Here is a 21948-nt window from a genome sequence, read left to right on the forward strand (position 1 = left end):
GCTAGCCCGACGTCCCGGAGCTAGCGATTTTTTTCAGTCGGGCTACCAAAATCTTTCTCTCCCCTGCCCGTCGGGCTATTGTAGGAAAAATATATGTCAATGCTTTTGCATTCTTTTAGAAATGTAGCTGGGTAATTATGTCATTGGCATCGGTGAGCCACTGTCAATATGTGACATATTGAAGTCGCATTTGAATTTGCGCTTGTTTTTTTGCTTTCACTTTGCAATCGTGCGAACTGTGTATAGAGAGCGACAGCACTGATCTGTGAGTGATGATAATTTGTGCACCAATTCCTCTGACATCGTCTTATTAATCGTTAGCTTACTATGCAAACATGACAAGTGAAATCTCCCGCAGCTTAAACATGTGAGAGGTTGATCGCGCAGAGAATCGCTGAGCTTATGTGAGTGCGTGTGTAAAAGCATTTCAGTTCTGCTGAGCCAAATAAGACAGGTCAGGGTGAAGAAGTGACAGCCAAAGAAAAGCTTACCACAAAACGGAGAAGTTATGACAAATCAGACTATAAGGCAAAAAGAAAGTGCAGCTTTATGGTTTCATGGACAAAAGAATTTCTGTGGCTGCAATATGACGAACTATATAACCAGGGCTGCACATAAGTGGTCCGCAGGTGCGCATTCGCTGTCAAAATAAAAAACACGCACAAGGGTTAGGGTTAAATTTAAAAACTGTACTTTTGAGTTAAAATATATATTTATAATTTTAATAAATGACAAATTAAAAATGCATGAACATTTTTTTGTATCGAAAAAATATCAAACCGTGACACCAAAGTATCGAACCGAACCGTGAATTTTGTGTATCGTTGCACCCCTAATATTAATGTGAATAATAATTAAAAAAACAAATATAAAACAAAAAGAAATTGACTAGCAAGACGAACCTGTAGTTTATAGAGCTCTCTTGGCAAATCAAATATTATTGGCACAACAGGGCATTCAGATCCCACACTACTTTCACTTAACATTCCACAAAGACTTACCTTTGTAGTAAAACAGACAGAAATCAGCCAAGACAAACCATTTCCTCTTCCAAAGACGCATCCCAGAGCTGTCCTGAAAAAGAAAGAGAGGTAAAGAGTTTAAGTGAAGAATGCATAAATAATAAGACGAAAAGTACCACTAACTGGAGAAGATAACAAGCAAGACTAGAGAGCTCTTAAATAAGAAGAGAGAGGAGGTAATGAGAAAGGAAGGAAGAGCCTGAGAAATAAGGATGCAGAAAGGGGAAGTGAGGGACAGTAGTAAGGTGGGTACATGCAAAGGAAAAGAGAAAAGACAGAGGGGGAAGGGAGTGATCATTTGTCCTCATTCGCTGGCTCACTGAGTCTGCCATGAGTGCTTTACTGCCCATTTTGTCTTTTATGTCCTTTGGCTGAAAATAGGTCCATTTGAAGAGCTGAGCAGATACAGCAGTGGCTGAAGATGTATGATGCTACGACCATATAATACAAGCATGTGAGTGGATGAAAGGCATAAACTGCATTATGTCAGTCTGGCCATGATAGTGGACATCTGTGCATCAGTGTGTATAATTATTTATAGCAATGTGCTTATATTTATGTGCACCAAAATAGGATTCAAATTGTGTGCATTCATGCACCCCAGAGCATTTTAAAGGGTTTCTTTCTAATTAAAATATAATGTAATTGCAGTAAATAGATCGTGTGCACAGTTGCGAGTGTGCTACTGTCTGTGTGACTGTGTGGGCATGCCTCTTTGTGTGGTCATTAAAATATTGCTTCATAGTAACATCACTCACTGTTTGTCTTGTACGGAGGCCAAGAATCTCCCAGTGGGATGATGCCAACAACAGATATTTTAAGTATAACTTCAAATAAACAAGTAGTCTCTAGTAACAGGCTGTCTGTGATTAACACCAGGTGTTCAGTATTGCCAAAGCAAAGGAAATAAATCAAGAAAAATATCAAACTGGGTTACTGAAGGAAATGTTAGAGAATCATGCTGGATTAAGGGATTGCTGACTAAAAGAAAGCACAGTACCAGTAGTCTCATAAATACTTTAAAAGTATACGACAATTATTTGCTCCATAACTACTATTATCAGGCTAATTGCAACTTTTTTCAGCATGACAGTATTTCATTAAATGTCTGCAGGCTGTTTAAAGCTATATGTTTCATATATTTATAGACGTAGAAGTTAAAAGCTATATATCTATAGCTGAATTTAGATTTCAAAGAAAAAAGAAAGACATTTTATATAAAACGTATATGGTTACTTTAAAATAATAATTGCCAAATAAGTGAACAAAAGTATTATCTAATGTGCTAAACACATTTTTACACTATTATGTACACTTTTCACATTTATTTTCATTTTTAAATCTTAAACTATCACAAAGTTGTCCTATTCAGGCGTAAAAAAAGCAAATCAAGCAAACCCAGTTCAAACTTTATCAACATTAGTCTTGATGTGACTGTATGCAAGTTACAATTGGTGTTTCCGTTCGAGTGTCCCAACCTGTTTGTACAGCCATCCGCGGACCACCACAGGGACGTTGGGATTCCTCTTGATGGACTGCTCTCTCTTCCCAAAGCTGTGCACCTTGCCACTGGACCGGGAGCCCTGTAAAAGACAGAAAGAATATAGAGAGATTTTATGTGACATGCGTTAAGTTAACAGTTCATCTGTATATTTTAATACAACTTCTGGAGCCTTACTGCAGATTTTTCTCTGTGTAAAACCACTTGCTGAAGGCTGACAGCCTATTTTACAGGAAGCGATAACTGCAGCAAACAGGGGTGAGTCTAAAGGGGGCCATGACCACATTAATGTCAAGGCTTTTGTAATATTTTTTCAGAGTAAATGTGAAAAAAAAAATACAATATTGTGTTAATTAAATTAACATTTAAAAAAATATAAGAATAAAAGCTTTTTTCATAAGCCAATAAAAATGTTCACTGGCCATTAAACTCTGAGCCACTGACCTGAGGGTTGTTATTCTGGATACTGAATTATTATTAATATTAATCAATGTTTGCAACATAACAACATCTGTTTTCAGCAGCAGAAAAACTTGCTTCCTATTAATCTCAGAAAGCCTCCAAGATGACAGAGCAAACTTTTTTTTTTTACTTTGATCTTTGACTGTACTTAAATAATTTATTTCAATATGACACGTACATAAAAGGGTTTAGTTGGCTTTTTTTTTTTGGCAGATGTTGTATGCAGTTAAACCTTAAAACACTCCAATTTCTGAATTTGTGAAAGACCTGTGTTTTTTTCTCTTTGGAATATGTATTATTTCTCATTAATAAGACAAAAGTATTTTTTGACTCGATTATATGATGGAATAAACAACAGGGAAGCGTATCTACTTAAATTCTGAACAGCTTGATTAGAGCCTGTCTGACTACATTAAGGATCGGAAAATAACCAGCTTCTCTACATAAGAGAAATGAGGCCAATTTTACATCAACTAGCAAACGCACTGTTCCACCTAAGCTCTCTGGGAATAGTGCATGCTGACCTCAAACCTAGAGACACAATGGTTATGGACCGCCATCAGTCTCCCATCAAAGGACTCAAAATTGCTGCTTTCAGTCAGAGATCTGGTAGCCACTGATAGCCAGCCCTCAGTTGAATGTCAGCCGCTAAGTGTCCCCCCTCTTTCCCTTGGGACGTATCTACTTTTCACTATAAACACGCCCCTTTCACCCAAATGCACAGTGTCACCATGAGATGGTGCTTTCTTCAAAAAAACTTTGACTTGTATAGTTAGCTATAGATGATTTTCTCTGTATTATTGTAGGGTCTTTGCCTTATAATATAAAACTCATTGAAGGCACCGTTTTGATTTGGCGCTATGAAAAAAATGAATTGAACTTCAAATTCTTTTGACAGCTTTCGTAAAGAAATAAAGAAATCATTTTTTTGCACACAAGCTTCCTCGTAGATCCCAAACCAGATGTGGAAGTTATTTTGGAGTCTGGTAGAGCTTCATTTTTCATTTAGCCTATTGCTTGCTGGGTCGTTTTTCTTCAGACCTCTGTTTAATCATTAGCATGTCCTTCAATTTTTCTTTTAAATTGCAACTTAATATTTTGATTTATTCTTTAGATTACGTTAAAATCTTATATTGTGCAAAAGTCTTGCGCGATCCATAATTTCTCTAGATTTTACATAATAGCGCCCAGACTTTCACCTAGCTTGTTTTTTTTTTTTTTAAGTGCTCTCTGGTTTTATGAAGGCGTTTCAAAGCTGCTCTTTGGACACAGACTAAGTTTAGCGGCAGACAACTTGAGTAAGCAAGCTTGAATGTGATCATTAGCCATTAATTTATTGGGAAAACGTAAATGGCGAGAATTACCAATAGTTTTAAGCACAGTGCCTGAGCTATGGAGTTCACTCCTACAGCAGCATTTCACTGACCTTATTAATCATCAGAAATATTCACAACAAAGTGCCACATCCCCAATTAGGGCGCATTTAAATTTAAATTTTGCATTTTATATAAGAACATTAGCAGTGCAATGAAATCATGTTTTTATGCTTTGAAGTCAGCAAGAATGCAAGCATCAATTTCTGTCTGGCTTTTTTGGTGTGCACAACCGGTGCCTTATTTGATGCAAACTCATATATATATAGTGTAGCAAGCCTGTAAATGAATGCATCTCCACGCTGCTTTACCATTACTACTGGTTTTCCTAAATGCCGCTTAGGGGCGTTACTACTCATGCTTGCATCATCCAGGCGTCCTAGACGGGGGATACCAATACGATCACCCATCATTCGGCAGTCGGTCAGGATTCAACCAGGGATCCATCATGGCCCTGTTGCTGATGAGGTGGCCATTTTAAGTGGCTGTATCTTAGCTGCTGCAGCTCATCGGTACCATTCATCTACTGTGCTAAATTAGCTTGGTTAATTACCTATATGACTGCACTAAAGGCACCTTGGCATATTTCTTCTCCTTAACACAACTGTGGTCAAAAAGGCAGCAAGAAAAAGCAGGACAGTTTACTGTGTTACAGTAGGTTATATTTGGAAATAGGCTGTCTGTGTCTCATCAGACCATTCAATCTTACTTATATCACTGAACAAACTTTCACCCACACTATGATTTTCTCTTTTCGGCTACCCTTCTTTTTCTGCCCTAGTTGTGATATAATTACAGCCATTATATGAGCACAGACAATTTTTCCACCAGATCTCTGTGACAGTCACTCTTGCTATGACATTTGTCTGACATTGACAAAGCCTCTTTAGACTGGCAGGCAGAAGGTTAGGCATGTGGGCTTGTAACCTGCAGGTCAATATTTCAACTGCCAGACACAGGAAAGTCTGACCTTTGAATCTGACTGACTACCATCAAAAAAAGTGAGGGAATGACTGCAAGAACACTGGGAGTATTAAAAGACTGTGTTGATGTGCATTATCTTTGTAAGGCTTAGGAAGAAAATCCAAAGATTCTTTTTCAAAATGACCAGAGTAAATTAAAGTTCCTTAAAACAAGGTAAAACCTCTGTATCCTCATTTACTTTAACCTCCTAAGACCTGAACTCTTCCATGGCATGCATTTTTAATTTCTCTTTGATATTTGGGCTGATTGGGACCCGATGAATGTAAAAACAAAGAATTACCAGATTTTTTTTTTTTCCTTATTTTTGTTTCTAAGACAAATCAGAACCACATATGAGGATATTCATTTAACATTTTGATAGAACAGTAGCAGCATAATGTCCTCGTAAGTGCGATTTTTAACCGGTAGTAGGAAATTCGATCACATCACTCCGGTTCTGGCTTCCTTGCATTGGCTTCCCATTGATTTTAGGGTTCGTTTTAAGGTCCTTTTATTGGTTTTTAAATCTTTAAATGGTCTGGCTCCTGTGTACTTAACTGACTTGCTGAAGTCACATGTTCCTCCTCGCTCGCTCCGTTCAGCTGAGCAGCTGCTGCTGTCGGTCCCTAAGTCGCGGCTGAAATGCAGAGGAGACCGTGCCTTTTCAATTGCGGCTCCGATGCTCTGGAATAACCTTCCCCTCCAAATTAGACAAGCGTCATCAGTGCAGGTCTTTAAGTCCAGATTGAAAACCTATTTTTATTCCCTGGCTTTTAACTCTGTAGGAAACTGACACCTTCTTATTTATTTTATTGTTTGTAATGATTTTATGGTATTTTTAATTTGGTTGGTTGTTGTTTTGATCTGTGTTGTTCAGCACTTTGGTCTGCCTGGTGTGTTCTTAAAGTGCTATACAAATAAACGATGATGATGATGATGATGATGTAAGTGGATATCAGGCCCTTGTAGAGCAAAATTGAGTATTTTGGACTAAATAACCCAAAATGTGATGTCCATATATGTGGACGCCAGGTCCTAGGAGGTTAAGATGACCTTGAATATCATAACTAACTTATGCAGCTGTAATATTGCATTTTGGGTTATAATACTCGAAGGTGCAATATTAAAGTTTTTTTAAACCAAGGTTATTGCATAAATTCTTTTTAATTAATTTATGTAAATATATTACTATTAACTGTCATTCTCATTCAGAGCCAAGGAGATTTTATACCAGCTTCCACTGGGTGAAACCAGGGGCAGATTAATAAGATTTAGGTGGCCATGGGCAAAACTTTTGGACCCAGGTGACCTCCATGTTTCCACTGTGTGATTTTGTTTTTTTCTTGATTTTTGTTTTTTTTATTTACATATATTTAGTAAAGTTTTACTAACTGGAAAACATCAAGCATACATGAAATAAACTGAAATAATATTTTGGATATATAATAATAGAGGTGCTGACTTAAGACATTTTAACTTTGGCTCAGCTGCTGCAGTGCAGGTAGTAATTACAGGACACTAGCACATTAAATTCTGCAGATTTAAGATAAGAGAGATAAGATAAGATAGAACTTTATTAATCCCTCGGGTGGGTTCCTCTGGGAAATTCGACTTCCAAAAAAAGCACAGCACCGACAGAAGTTACAGTTACAGAATTGTTATATATATATATATATATATATATATATATATATATATATATATATATATATATATATACATATACATATATATATATATATATATATATATATACACACACACACACACACACACACACACACACACACACACACACACATATATAAATACAGAGACAAATATAAATAAAATATACAAAGGGGATAAATAGAATAAATAGGAATAAAAAATAAAAATACAAGTGAATTGCACATTTCAAGTATTGAGTCTATTGCACTGTTGACTATTTACAAAAAGTATTGCACAAGGTATTGTACAGTGAGGTGAAGAGGCACTACAGCTTAGTTGTTCCCCCCTCCTTTGTCCTCCTGTTTCCCCTCCCTCTCCCCTCCAGAGAGGAGTTAAACAGTCTGATGGCGTGTGGGACAAAGGAGTTTTTAAGTCTGTTAGTTCTTGTCTTGGGGAGAAGCAACCTGTCACTGAACAGACTCTTCTGATTGTTTATGGCCGTGTGCAGAGGATGCCCAGCATTGTTCATAATGTCCAGCAGTTTCTTTAATGTCCTTTTCTCTGCCACTGTCACCAGAGTGTCCAGCTTCATGCCGACCACAGAGCTAGCCTTCCTGATCAGTTTCTCCAGCCTGGATGAGTCCCTCTTTGCTGTGCTGCTCCCCCAGCACACCACAGCATAGAAAAGTACTCCAGCAACCACTGACTGGTAAAACATCCTCAGGAGCTTCCTGCAGATGTTAAAAGACCTCAGCCTCCTGAGGAAGTACAGTCGGCTTTGGGCTTTTTTATACAGGTGCTCTGTGTTGCATGACCAGTCCAGTTTATTGTCCACCCACAGCCCGAGGTACTTGTACTTGTTGACCACCTCCACCTCCTCCCCCTCTATCTGAACCGGCAGTGGACCTTCTCTGGACCTCCCGAAGTCCACAACCAGTTCCTTAGTCTTTGAGGTGTTGAGTTGCAGGTGGTTTGTGTGACTCCATGCGACAAAGTTCCTCACCAGACTTCTGTACTCCTCTTCCTGATCATCCCAGATACACCCCATGATGATTTGGGGTGCTGGAAGGTAGTGCAGTATTTAAAAGTGAGGGGAACACTGTTAAAACAGGAAAGGACTTTGACAGAAGACAGAAGATCATTATGTCAGATAACGGCAAGAAAAATGCCTTGAAAGCAGGTAAATTTTAATGTAAGGAATACTCTGACAGTAGAGCAGGGCGATATTACCAAAAATATTTATCACGATATATATTTGAAAATTTGCGATAACGATATAACCGACAATATAATTGATGCGAGACAAAATACAACTCCACAACATTACTAGCGCAAAAAGACAACCTTCCATTTATTTTCACTTAAACAAGAAGCTGGTTTTTATGTACATTAAAGCTTTATAAAAATGTAACAGTGCAAATGCTAATTCCTTGCTGAAAGTTTAACCAAAAGGCATTTCCAGTAGAAATGGGCTGACATATCCTGAGCATAACCATGTATAATATCCACTGAAGTTAAAAAGAGGTGCTTTGCAACATTAAACTGCAGTGTGCAGTACGTATTTTTCGGACCATAAGATGCACGGGATTATAAGGCACATTAAGCGAAACAAAGCAGTCAGATAAATCAAACTTTATTAAACTCATTCTTCTTGCTTCCTCCACTTCTGTACCATTGATTCATTAATGTTGAATTCTCTGGCAGCTGCTCTATTCCCATGTTGTTGCAGTATATTAATGACTAACCTTGTATTGTGGATGGATTATCTCAGTTGTTCTCCTGACTGAAGTTTGGTCCATTTACAGCATCCTGCCATGCGATTGCATTTGTCCCTAACCATCGGGAACCCTCACGTTAACTTTTATTGAGTGGAAAAAAGTTAGCGTTCATCCTCCAGCTTCAGTTTATGTTATGGTAACATAGCTGTGTCGCTAGCGATCACGTAGCACATCATTATATACCAGCTAGCCCAACTTCAGTAACCCTACAAACGTCACTGCTGTTTAGTTTCCCGTCTTCATTTATGTTGGACGTGATAGCAGAGCTGTACGTTTGAATTTTTTCAGAAATCTCTCAGTCAGAACATGCCAGCTCTGTTCTAGGATGCCCTCTGGACCCAGTGGAGGTGGTGAGTGACAGGAGAACGGCGGCTAAGCTGTCATCCCTGATGGACAACATCTCCCACCCCATGCAGCAGACTGTGACAGCACTGAGCAGCTCCTTCAGTGGGAGACTGCGGCACCCACGGTGTGGGACGGAGAGATTTCGCAGGTCTTTCCTCCCCACTGCTGTCAGACTCCATAATAAAGACTTTAACTGATCAAGCACACACATCCATACATATGCAATAATACTAAGTGCAATAATCCTTTCTGTCATCGTTGTATTTTTACTCAGTTGTATATAGTATTTGTATTTGTATTCTATTTTTATCTTATTGTATATTTATTTTATTTTATTCTACTGTATATAGTATTTTATTTTATTTTATTCTATTCTGTACAGTTGTGTACTGTATTTATTCTTATTGTATTCTAATTTTTGCCTCATAACTTTTGCACTGTCCACTTCCTGCTGTGACAAAACAAATTTCCCACGTGTGGGACTAATAAAGGTTATCTTATCTTATCTTATCTTATCTTATCTTATATCATGCTTAGGTAACTAGCGAAACTAGCAAGCTAACTTCCGCTAGCTTCCTGCTAACTTCTAACTCCGTTAAATGTAATAACTTTTGTTTTCATGGATGCCTGGAAGTTAAACTTTATAGTTACACCTGGTAAAGCAGCAATGCTGATGGTTTTATTAAAGATGAAAGAATTTAGACAGTTTTTAACTCTCAGTGATGCTGCAGTGTTGTTTGACCTGAAGAATACGGAGTTTAGGACCCAGATTACTCCCAGATTTAAGAGCATCTTAGTCCAACAAATATGACAATAACAACGGCCGCTTGCATGTTCTGCAAAAAAATGTGCTTTGTTGTGTATCTGACGGACAAACACCAAACCAATTCCACATCACTGAAGTTGCACCATTTTTACAAACCAATTCTGTTTCATCTGTTTCACTCAACAATCAGCCATGTGCGTATGAAAACAAAGGCACTGCGCATGCGCGTTTTACTCCCATTCTATCGCGATATTTCATTTTCCTATCGTATTACCGTGAACGGTATAATATGGCCCAGCCCTACCTGACAGGCCAGTTCTTAGACATATTTAACATTTTGTTAGTATTCAGTGCCATTTCAGCCCCCTGACCTATAATAAGTATTGTAACGTTCACAAGAACCAGACGGTTGGGTCTCAGTTTGTCCGTTTATTCGGCACATAAGCAAGCGGGTTGCTAACTCAGGGGAGAGCGCCCTCGTGCTACACCTCTCTTCAGCCTGGCACCCACACAACACAGAACCCAGGTCCCCCCTCCCCTTCCTCCACACCACCCTCCCTACTTCCTGCAGCACAACCAAACATGAATCTTAAAGGAACAACAACAGTGTGCAAAGATAACCAACATGTACAATAACACTTAACCATCGTTACACTGCCCCCCCAGCAATAAGTTCCTCGTCCCCGAGGGAACGACACAGTCTCTGAGGCGGGGTGGTAGCCTACGTTCCCTCCTTGACCTCCTGAGCCCCTGAGGTGGGTGCGGAGCGTCGGGGCTTTGGGGTGAAGAGTCCGAGGGAGGGGAACGCAGCCCCGGTCGGGGGCCCCTCTGAGCAGGGTCATGGACACTCTGTACACGTCCCTCTGGAAAGGAGGGGAGGGACTGCCCTCTGTAGGGGGCCATCCGGTCTCTGTGCAGCGCTACTATCCTCCCCCTAGGAGGCAACTGCACCCTGTAAACAACCTCCCCCACTCGCTCTAGGACGCTGCAAGGCCCCACCCAGCTGCTATCCAGTTTAGGACACCGTCCCTTCTTTCTCTTTGGGCTGTAGACCCACACCAGCTCCCCAGCACGGAAGTGCCTCCCCTTAGTGGTGATGTCATAATTCCTCTTTTGGCGCAGGCCTGCCTTCGCCAGCTGCTCCCGGGCGTAGGAATGTGCAGAATCCAGCCGGTCCTGCAGCTTCCTTGCGTAGTCCCGGCCTGGTGGTGCTTCTGGCGCGTCCGGGGGCTTCCCAAAAGCCAACTCTGCAGGAGTTCTCAGCTCTCTCCCTAACATGAGCAGGGCAGGCGTACATTGGGTGGAGTCTTGCACTGCCGACCTGTAGGCCATGAGGATAAGGGGAAGATGGTAGTCCCAGTCCCGTTGGTGTTCTGAGGTAAGGATGGCTAGCTGCTGGGCCAGCGTCCTGTTAAACCTTTCCACCAGTCCATCGCTTTGGGGGTGAAGTGGGGTGGTGCGGGTCTTCTTGATCCCAAGGCGTTCACACATGGCAGCAAATACCTTGGACTCAAAGTTACGCCCCTGGTCACTGTGGAGGGTCTCTGCTGTTCCAAAGCGGCTGAACATCCCCTCCACTAATACATCAGCGACAGTCTCAGCCTCCTGATCTGGGATGGCGTATGCTTCCGGCCACTTGGTAAAATAGTCCATGGCCACAAGAACATAGCGGTTTCCTCTGTCTGTGCGAGGAAATGGGCCCATGACGTCCACAGCTACTCGCTCCATTGGAGCCCCTGCTGGTTGCTGCTGAAGCTGAGCCCGGGACTGGTCCTGTGGCCCTTTGTGTGAGGAACATGCATCACAGCTCCGGCAAAAGTCCTCCACATCCCTCCGCTGTTGACCCCAGTAATAGCCCTGGCGGAGGCGGCGGAGAGTCTTAGAGACCCCAAAGTGGCCGGAGCCAGTGCTCCCATGGCAGGCTTCCAGCACCGCTGACCTCAGCGACCTTGGCACCACAACCTGCCACCTCTCCTCCCCCGTGGCAGGATCCTTCCAGGCACGCTCCAACACCCCCTCCTTCAGCCTGAGAGCTGCAAACTTGGCCCATAGCCCCCTGGTACAGATGGAAAACCCAGTGACCTCATCCCAAAGGGGTTGCTCCCCCTTCTCCAGCCACTGCAGGACCGGCAGCAGGTCTGTGTCTTGTTCCTGCCGTGCCCTCCACTCCGCTGCATCCACCACCAGAAGAGCCCTGCAGGCGAGCTGTGCTGCTCCGTCTATTGTCGTGAGTTCCCGCTCTATTTCCTCTCGCTTCTCACAGTAACGGCAGCCAGCTGCAGCACATGGGCGGCGAGAGAGGGCGTCTGCGTTAGAATGGTGCGTCCCTGCTCTGTGCTCCACAGTGAAATTGAAGGCTTGGAGCTCCTCCAGCCAGCGAGCCACCTGTCCCTCTGGCTCCCTGAAAGACATCAGCCACTGAAGGGCAGCATGATCAGTTCTGATAACAAATGCTGTGCCGCACAGGTAGTACTTAAAGTGTCTCACCCCTGCCACCACAGCCAGCAGCTCTCGTCGTGTGACACAGTAGCGCCGCTCACTCCTGTTCAGGACCCGACTGAAGTACGCCACCACCTTCTCACCTTCCGGCCCAACCTGCGACAACACAGCTCCCAGCCCCACATTACTTGCGTCAGTGTCCAGGACAAAAGGCAGGGTGGGGTCAGGGGGGGCGAGGACTGGGGACTCTGTCAGCGATTTGCGGAGGGTGTTGAACGCCTGCTGACAGTCCTGGGTCCAGATGAAGTCACGGTCCTTCTGCAGCAGGTGGAAGAGTGGTGCGGCTATGGAGGAAAAGCCCTTCACAAACCTCCTGTAATAAGACGCCAGTCCTAGGAAGCTTTTGAGCTGTTTCTGGTCTGCTGGTGTGGGCCACTCGGTAATGGTGTGAATTTTTTCCTCCAAAGTGCTGATGCCCTCACGACCCAGCTTGTGGCCCAGAAACTCCACCTCCCTCCTCATGAAGTGGCACTTGTCGGGATGCAGCTTCAGGCCTGCAGCCGCCACCCTCTCAACACTTGTCTCAGGGCATCCAGGGCAGCATCAAAGGAGCTCCCGTGCACTAGAAGATCATCCAGGTAAACCAGACACCGTTGCCGTGGGACGCCAGCCAGCACACTGTCCATAAGCCTCTCGAAGGTCGCAGGAGCGTTGCAAAGACCAAAGCTCAGGACTTTGAACTGCCATAGTCCCCTGTTAGTGCAGAAGGCTGTCTTCGGTCTGGATTCCGGGGACAGTGGCACCTGCCAGTAGCCACTCCGCAGGTCCAGGGTGGAGAACCAGGAGGACCCGGCTACTAAGTCGAGAGACTCATCAATCCTGGGAAGGGGGTAAGAGTCCTTCTTCGTCACTTTGTTGAGTGGTCTGTAGTCCACACAGAAACGCATCCTAGGACTTTTTTTCTTAGGCACCATCACCACCGCGGAGGCCCACGGGCTATCAGATGGCTCTATGATGCCCGCCTTCATCATTTCACACAACTCTCTGTCTGCAGCCTCCTGATGAGCCAGGGGCAGGCGGCGGGGGCGCACTTTAATAGGCTGGGCATCCCCGGTCTCAATGACGTGCTCTACCAAGTGTGTCAAGCCAACATCACTTTCTTTCAGGGCAAAAATGTCACTAAACTCTTTTAGTACCTGCCATAGACTCTCTTGCTGCTGTGGAGTCAGCCCCTCACAGTTCTTTGACCAGATACTCCTCACTGCTGAGAGCCTCTCCTCCTCCTCCGCTCGCTGTTCTGCTGGCGGGTCTGCAGGGGTCTCTGCGGTGGAGGTGGACGCCGCGGCAGATGCTGTGCAGACCGGGGGGGGAATAAGCGGCACCTTCTTCCCATCAGGGAGTGCGAGGAAGCCTTTGCCTAAGTCCAGTACACCACCAATGGCTCGTAAAAAATCCAGCCCAAGGATGCAGGCGTCCTGCACGTCAGCCACCCAGGCAGCATAAGACACACCGAGGTCCCCCACCTTGAACTGGAACACTCCCCTCCCTCTCATTGGGGCCAGATCACCGGTCACAGTCTTAAGTTGCACATTAGTCGGTTGCACAGCAGCTCCGGGTGGGACAACATCGGGTCGGACCAGCGTTGCATTGGACCCCGTGTCCAGCAGGGCCGTACAGGACACCCCCGCAATCGTCACTGGAACATGGCAAAAGCCGCCAACCTGGGTCCAGCCCACAGTGATGGCTGCACCGGGTGGAGGTGGCGGTGGTGTGGGGATGTCGTTCTCCCAGGCCCGTGTACTCCCGCCTACACGGGCCCGTGGGCGTTTCCCTGAACCGCTGCAAGCTTGGGGCACTGCCTGATGAGGTGTCCGACTTGTCCACATCCCCAGCAGCTCTGAGGTCGGCGGTGTGGGCCAGCCCGAGGGGAAGGCGACTGCAGCGAAGCTGTCTGCACCAAACTGCACAGGCCCGCTGGCGTCTCCATCTGTTCCACAGGTGCTGACACAGCCCTCACCACGTGTGCGTCGTCAGCGCCCCCAGAGGATCCTGCAAGCATCTCCCTCTCCAACGCTAGCTCCAGGGCTGCACTGAGTGTGGCCGGCCGAGCAAGCTGAGTTTGCATGCGGAGCTCTTTAGGGCTCAGGGCCTGCAGGAACTGGTCCCGAGCTAACTCCGCCTGCACTGATGGTGGCATGCTGTCATACGCCCTCCGGCAAAGGCACTCGACTTCATGGGCCAAAATGCGGAGGGGCTCACCTGGCAATCTGCGTCTGTTGTGGAACTCCGACCTCAGCAGCACTGGTTGGTTATACTGCCCGAAGCGCCTCTGAAGTGCTCCGACCAGAGCATTATAATCTCCCCTCTGCTCCTCGGTCAGCAGCAGCAGGCATGCAGCTGCATCCTCACACAGGCACAAAGCCAATTGGAGAGCTTTATGTTCCTCAGACCAGCCAGCTGCAACAGCTAACAGCTCGAACTGTGCGATAAACACTTCCCATGGCGTCTTGCCGCTGAACTTAGGCGTTTTTATATTCGCTGCAGCTTGCTGGGCGCCGCCATGTTTGTTTACATCACGTGACGGCGCGCCAAGCGAGGTAGACTCCTTCCCGCCGGAATCGCGGCCGCTGTGCAAACAGTTCCCGAGCCTAGTCAAACCTGGAGCCTCGGCAGACAGCCGCAGCGCCGTTTCCCTCACTCCATGGGCGGGCGAGCGCGGACGAACCTCCCTCTCCTCCCTCTCCTCAGTCTCCTTCTTAATCCTGCCCGGCAACATCCTCGTCTCGTAACGGCAAGCGTCGCCGGCAACAGGGTCTCGGGCGTTCTGGGGTTCTTTTTTCTTTCTTCACTTCTGACACCAATGTAACGTTCACAAGAACCAGACGGTTGGGTCTCAGTTTGTCCGTTTATTCGGCACATAAGCAAGCGGGTTGCTAACTCAGGGGAGAGCGCCCTCGTGCTACACCTCTCTTCAGCCTGGCACCCACACAACACAGAACCCAGGTCCCCCCTCCCCTTCCTCCACACCACCCTCCCTACTTCCTGCAGCACAACCAAACATGAATCTTAAAGGAACAACAACAGTGTGCAAAGATAACCAACATGTACAATAACACTTAACCATCGTTACAGTATAATAAGTAATACAGTAATACTGGGTGCTGGAGTTTCTTTGGCTAAACAAACCTTTCTTACATTCTTGTTTGTGCCGGCCTGCTGGATAACATACTTGTGCACTGTGCAAATATTCAAGAAATCTCATTAGACCATCCTCTACTCTCAAATCCTCAGAAGAAGGCCTGTTCCCCCGGCACCACATATACACATACACATAAAGTAAGACATGTACACCCTGTCACCTCCCCTGCTGGCATAATAAAAGATTTGGCATGACGGCTGCATAAGCGTGTGAATGGACTGGTAGCAGCACTGGGAGGCATCAGTAGCTGGAAAACAAAAACAAATGCACTCAGTAATTAGTGAGAGGATTGGTTGACAGAGGATGACGCAGTCCTCTCACACTAGTCCCATATCTGTAAATATACTATGTGTGTATTTCAGAGATATTTCTTTCTCTGTTACACGTGTGTGTGTGTGTGTGTGTGTGTGTACGATGCAGTGGTCTATTTTTAGGCCGAATGTAATTTTGTGGAACAGACTGTGGTCCCTGCTGCACAGTAGCACTCTGTCTTGTAGGTGTGTGACTGAGAGTCAAACCAGCTATTTGCTATTTTAATGGTACACAATCAGACAACCAAAATGCCAAGAGACGTCCCTCTGAGACCCGAGGGCTACTGGCTCCATTCCCTAGCCAGATGAGAAATATCTGGGAGGGTAAGGTAATTAAACATGGGTTGTGATTCCTTCTCCCTTTAGAAAGATGCCTGAGCAATACCAGTACGATGAATCAAATCAGTGGTAAAGAATAACAAACAAGAGTCAAGCCGAGCTAACTTAACCCTTAGATGACCTTTAAAAAATTAATTAATTTTATGACCTGTAAACACTGTCCAAAATAAGCATCTCTATATAAGCCTGCAGTTCCTCTGTGTCCACATAAGCCACCGAGTGTTTCCCATGCATGTCTGTCATGGCCACAATTTGCTGGAGGATTTCATCCATCAGCAGCAGTGCATAGCTGGTGGCTCCGTTTGTGGGAGACCAAAATATGGAGATGGAGAAGTTCATCCTGTCACTGCTTCAACCATCTCCTCTCCACTCTCACCTTCAGATGAGTCAGAGCTGGTCTGAGGCCTTCTCCATGTCAGCCTCCAAGTCCTCCGAGGAGGATGAGGCACCATCTTCACACTCATAGTGCACAATCATTTCAAGAGCCTCCAAAATGACTGCTCATACTTCTAACCATGGCTGCAGTGTAGCTGCATAAATTACTTAAGCAAGAACCAAAATGAAGTCCAATTTTGTTTTGATTCTTGCTACTGAGACACCTTTGACACACACGCACGCACGCACGCACGCACGCACGCACACACACACACACACACTTCAGCAGCTGAGTTGAGTTCCCTACTGAAAAGAGACACGTTGCAGAGAAGTTGTGAGCCATCGGCACAGACTGACTTAAACTGCCTGCAATCTGTTGCCAATCTCTCTGTGTTTATAAATTAGGCAGCAATTAAAACATAATGAAAATACAAATTTTACCTTTGAGTCACATATTAGCTTGACAAACGCTATATAGTTCAGCTTCAGAGGACATAATGCGTTTCCTGCATCTCAATGTAATCATCAGGTCTGTTAGCTGCACTTCCATCACAGTAAGATATAAAATGATTTTTTCTAATTTCAAGAATTTTCTTTATACCCAAATTAAAAATATACTCTTAAAATTGCACTAAGCTTCAATCTGGAAAATGCAGCTCTCTGTTCTAAGACCCTTCCACACAATGAGTGCTGTCATACGCCTATTCATCTAAAAATAAATCATCTTGACTTTTAGCTTCACATGGAATTTGAACAATGTCTCCCAGGTGATAGCCCTCTAAACTATCCTACATTAGTCAGCCATTTTGGTCGAAGCAGATCTGTGACTGCCAAACTCTCCTGTCAAACCTAAAGACCCTAAAGTAATTTACATCTATTTTACAATCAGGACAATCAGTGTTGCTAACACTACAGTCATGCCACCAATTACTTTGACTTTTTCCTTTTTTCTTGTTGTTTCCCCCTTAATGCAGGAACTCAAATATGTGTTTAGTCCGTAACAGAACAGCTCTTTACTCTGCAGCGTTCTCTTTTCTATTATGTGTTGGTTTTAATGCTCAAAGAAGCACCTGAAGAGCAGAGTTACTTTCAAAAGTGAGGCAGCGAATTAATGAGGCATATAAAGGCAAAACAATTCATAAGAGGATACTGGGAGCCAACAGAAATGTCTAAATGACACGGACTTTGATAAATCCCAAAGAAGTTAGTTGTGAACACAATATCACTAAATATGCAGCCAGTAAACACAAGTGCTTACAGGAGAACGGCGAGACACAGCTCATGGGGAAAGTGGGACGTCTCACTGCTTCTCTGATGTTTTGTCAGAGGCGGAAGAGATGTGACTTACTCAAAATACGGATTCATTTTAAGATTGTGCGCAAAGCAAGGGGGGTAGGAATGACTCATTCTTCCTCTGAGAAAAAGATTCTTTTGTTAAGAGTTTTTCTTTTAAGAATAAGGCTCCTGTGCCATTTCCCGGCTGCTTAGTGGCAGGGGTGATGAGCCAGAGCACCTGGGAGAGCTGCAGACCAGAAAAACACTGGGTGTGGGAATGGTGATGGGGCTTTGTGATGGATATCCTGTCATCTCTGTACCGTACACGATGACACATGTTCAATCTTGGTCCCGAGGCACCTGTTGATAGGGCAGGATGAGATTTCACGCCACCGTGGAGCTGCATACATGTGTGAGTATAAACCAAGTGTAAGATTTATACTGAAAAAAGTGGCATGGACATCTTTATGGTGTACTAAACCAGATGACAAGGGATGTATCCTGCATGAGATCTGCATTTGGAAGATCAAATTGGAATTCATTAGCACTGTCTGTGCTGATTTGCTTCAAGTATTTTGTAATTTTGCAAGCAAATTGCCCGAGCCAAGGACGACCAAAAACAAGGTTAAACAGTCAAAAGAAAAGTGCTTTCTCCACTACAAACATAATTCAGTTTTGTTTCATAGATACGATCACTGTGCAATAATACTAGTGTGCATTCTAGAATTTAAACCTGAAGACCTGGAGTTTAAATGTTGCCAAAAAAAACCCAAAAAAAAAACAAAACAAAAAAAACAAATAAGCTCCAATAGAAGAAAAAGGGGGAAGAGGGGGGATATGAAAACAGACCAAATCTATTTTTCATTGATGTAGTATAGTGGTAATACAATATACTGGAAGGAATGTGGAATCAACTATATACCATAAATAACTTACAAAAGGAGTAATCCTAATCACAATGAAGCCTGCTGTAATACTGAGTTCACTAAATCAAATGTCTGAATCTACACAGTCAATTTTTAGCATAAAAATAAGGTTGTGAAGGCTGATATTACATCTCCATAGACTTCAATGTTTAAATATGCACATTTACAGAAGAACAAAACACATTTGCATCTTTGCACCTTGCATCCAGTTTTATTAAGTGTAATTCTAGCATTCAACTTCTATGTTACATAGAAACATACCTAATCTTGCTAACCAGCAGACAACTTTGCACTTAATCATGGTGCAAACCTACAACCTCTACCTCCATTTCAAACTACACCTCAGGTCTAAATCCCTGCATGGCCATAATAGAGTTAGATCAGCTGCAAAAAGCTTTTAATTTCCATTTTCTCATCCTCATCCATCATTCCGTTTTGCTGTGAATCAGCTGAAAATTGCTGCTAATCAGGTCAGTCACTGGCCACAAATAATGTTTTCCCCCCACTAGCCCAGGCTGCTGTGATCATTCTCGGGGCTAGCCATGGATAACCAGCGCTCATCTCTTGACTGATTCTAAAGAATGGATTTCTCCTGTACCACAGACTAAAAAGACATCTCTGTCTGTTTGTCATGCCTCACTGTGTTCAGTGGTTGTACCTGTGTTTGTTGGTATATTCAGATATTAGCATCGTTTTCTTTTCTTGTTTAATGATCATTTTAAGCCTTTGCACTGGTGAATTAATGGAGTGATTTTCTTCATTAACAAGCTGCAGAGAACATCGTAGGTTTATTACAGAGCTAACAGACCTTTATTGATGGCTCACGTACTACTTGGCTTTTCAGTGCAGTGCATTTAACACAAAACTGATTGTGGATGTTAAAATGGTAAATGGCCTGTATTTGTAAAGCGCTTTACTCGTCCCTAAGGACCCCAAAGCGCTTTACACATTCAGTCACACACACATTCACACACTGGTGATGGCAAGCTACATTGTAGCCACAGCCACCCTGGGGCGCACTGACAGAGGCGAGGCTGCCGGACACTGGCGCCACCGGGCCCTCTGACCACCACCAGTAGGCAACGGGTGAAGCGTCTTGCCCAAGGACACAACGACCGAGACTGTCCAAGCCGGGGCTCGAACCGGCAACCTTAACTAACTGAAGACTCCAGTACTGCCAATGCAACCCCTACTACTACTTGATTCATATGCTTTAACTCTCACAAAACAGGACAAAGACATGAAGCCTCATAATTGCTAAAAATTTCACAAGGCAATCCTCTCTGTTGCTGCTTGAAAATATTCTAACTACCGCACAAAAATGTAGGAGACAAAACTCAAAGACCAAAAAGCCTGGATGGTCACCCTTTTATAGCATAAAACCAGTCCACAACGAATCAAGAAAGGACATTGTTTGAAAGCGACAAATGTGGAACTAACACACAAACACACATATATACAAGTAAAGACTGAAACCACAGACTAACCTTGGAGGCTGACGTGTCCACAGTGGAAGAGGTGATGGCAGTAGAGGCTTCGCTGACGGTGGTACTGGAGAGCTGCTCACCCGCAGGTTTTGACATCATTCGAGTACCCTGCGGCCTGCACGCACACACATACAGAAAACGTCACTATACATAACCGGGAGGACTCGAAGAAGTAGTGAAGTGTAACCACACCTCTGATTTAGCCGTTACACATTTCCCAAGTTGTTACTGCAGCACTGACATCTGTACATTGTCTCACATTTTTCTATTATGGGCTGGCATATAAGGCAGACTGTTAGGGAGCAAATAAACATTGTATGTATACTAAAAGTGCTGCTGGAGTTTCGTTCACCTAAACTCAGGATTGAGACTGCCCAAAGTGCCTGTTTTCCAGTTGTTTTTTCGACTCTTAGATTTTGAGGGATATCATTAGTGGAAGCACCCCACACTTGTGGTTCAAACATTCTATTTGCAAAGAGCAGAGAGAAGATCTGGATAAAAAATATGGAGCATATAATACATAATTGTTATTAATGTGTTTATATGGGACTCTAAATTAGGTTCACTTTGTGTTTCAAGAGCACCTGCAGGGTTTTTGTTGAGGAAAATAATTAAATCTGATGTCTTACGCCTTAAGGCATCCTGCTATTCTTGACGTTCCGATTTTCCCAGTGTGTGATTTGGAGTCTATCAGAGCTGCTTCGGAAAGACTCAAGTATGCAAATATGTAAAACACATAACGCGATAAGGAGGCAAGGGTGGATTCTGTGAACTGGAAAAGTGTGCTTGGGGACTGTTTCAGGTTGTCATACAGGCCAGTGACAGATTGAGAGCATGCATGTGTGTAAAGAAAACACCAAACATCTGACGAAGGCAGCTCAATGACCTGAAGACAGACTGTCCTAAATTTTTCATTATTCTCACCGTACACACCTTGGAGGGAAATGAATAAAACTCCTTCCACAGTGTGTGCGTGTTCACACAAGATCCATTTTCCTTTTGTACCTTCAGGTCAGCCAAGACCTATTTCCTTACATGACCTTTTCAGAAGAGAAAGCGGTTACCAAACTCGCAATGCAGACAGAACAGAAGAGTGTGCACAAAGCACTGGGTTGTGTAACTGTTTACTGAATGTAAATTAGCACCATTACGCCTTATTCCAAAAGGATGTCAGACACAGCAGTCCCAAATTTGAGACTGAGGACTATTACGTCACCATCAAACAAAAATAGCAAACTTTTTTTCATTGTTCTGATGTTTTATATCCAAGAACAATTTTTCAGTTCAGAATCTTTTATGTTTTTGAAACTGTTTTGACATTTTCAGATATTTGTGGATGACACAATATTAATTTAATGACATTAAGCTTTTTCTATTTATAAAATATGCGAGGGAAGTTAGTGAAAGAAAATTCGCTGTAACCACTGTTAAATGTCCACCTGAACAGCCTCTCTGACATGTTGTCACCATTTCAAGATCTATTTCTGCTGGAATTTGAATTATTAATACATCTTGAGTATTTTATATTTTTTTTTCAGTTCTTTTTTTCATAAACACACATTTAAAAAGCATGTTTCTTTTACATTGACTACCATGTAATTTAAGATTATTACCAGCTTCCATAATGATGTCATAAAGAAAGATATAGGTTTTCCAGCCTACTGAATACCATGTAGCTTTTATTCAAGCTGTTATTATGACTTATTAATTATCTGTCAAACGCAACGGTTCAAGAAG

The 21948-nt window shown here is 43.6% G+C and overlaps 1 protein-coding gene across 11 annotated transcripts in view; it reads right to left on the reverse strand.

The window, feature by feature from the left end:
• The window catches only part of LOC113026380 (pleckstrin homology domain-containing family A member 7-like), a 155818-nt gene that overhangs the window by 37856 nt on the left and 96014 nt on the right, over nt 1–21948 (reverse strand). For all 11 annotated transcript variants that reach the window (XM_026175109.1, XM_026175105.1, XM_026175106.1 and 8 more), the window contains 3 exons: nt 20212–20326; nt 2501–2605; nt 1002–1074 (listed from right to left, as the gene is read on the reverse strand). In XM_026175109.1, coding sequence (XP_026030894.1) covers nt 1002–1074; nt 2501–2605; nt 20212–20326 — 293 coding nt within the window. The remainder of the gene's footprint in view (nt 1–1001; nt 1075–2500; nt 2606–20211; nt 20327–21948) is intronic.

The sequence above is a fragment of the Astatotilapia calliptera genome, chromosome 7 (assembly GCF_900246225.1).
Source record: "Astatotilapia calliptera chromosome 7, fAstCal1.2, whole genome shotgun sequence".
Classification (NCBI taxonomy): Eukaryota; Metazoa; Chordata; class Actinopteri; order Cichliformes; family Cichlidae; genus Astatotilapia; species Astatotilapia calliptera.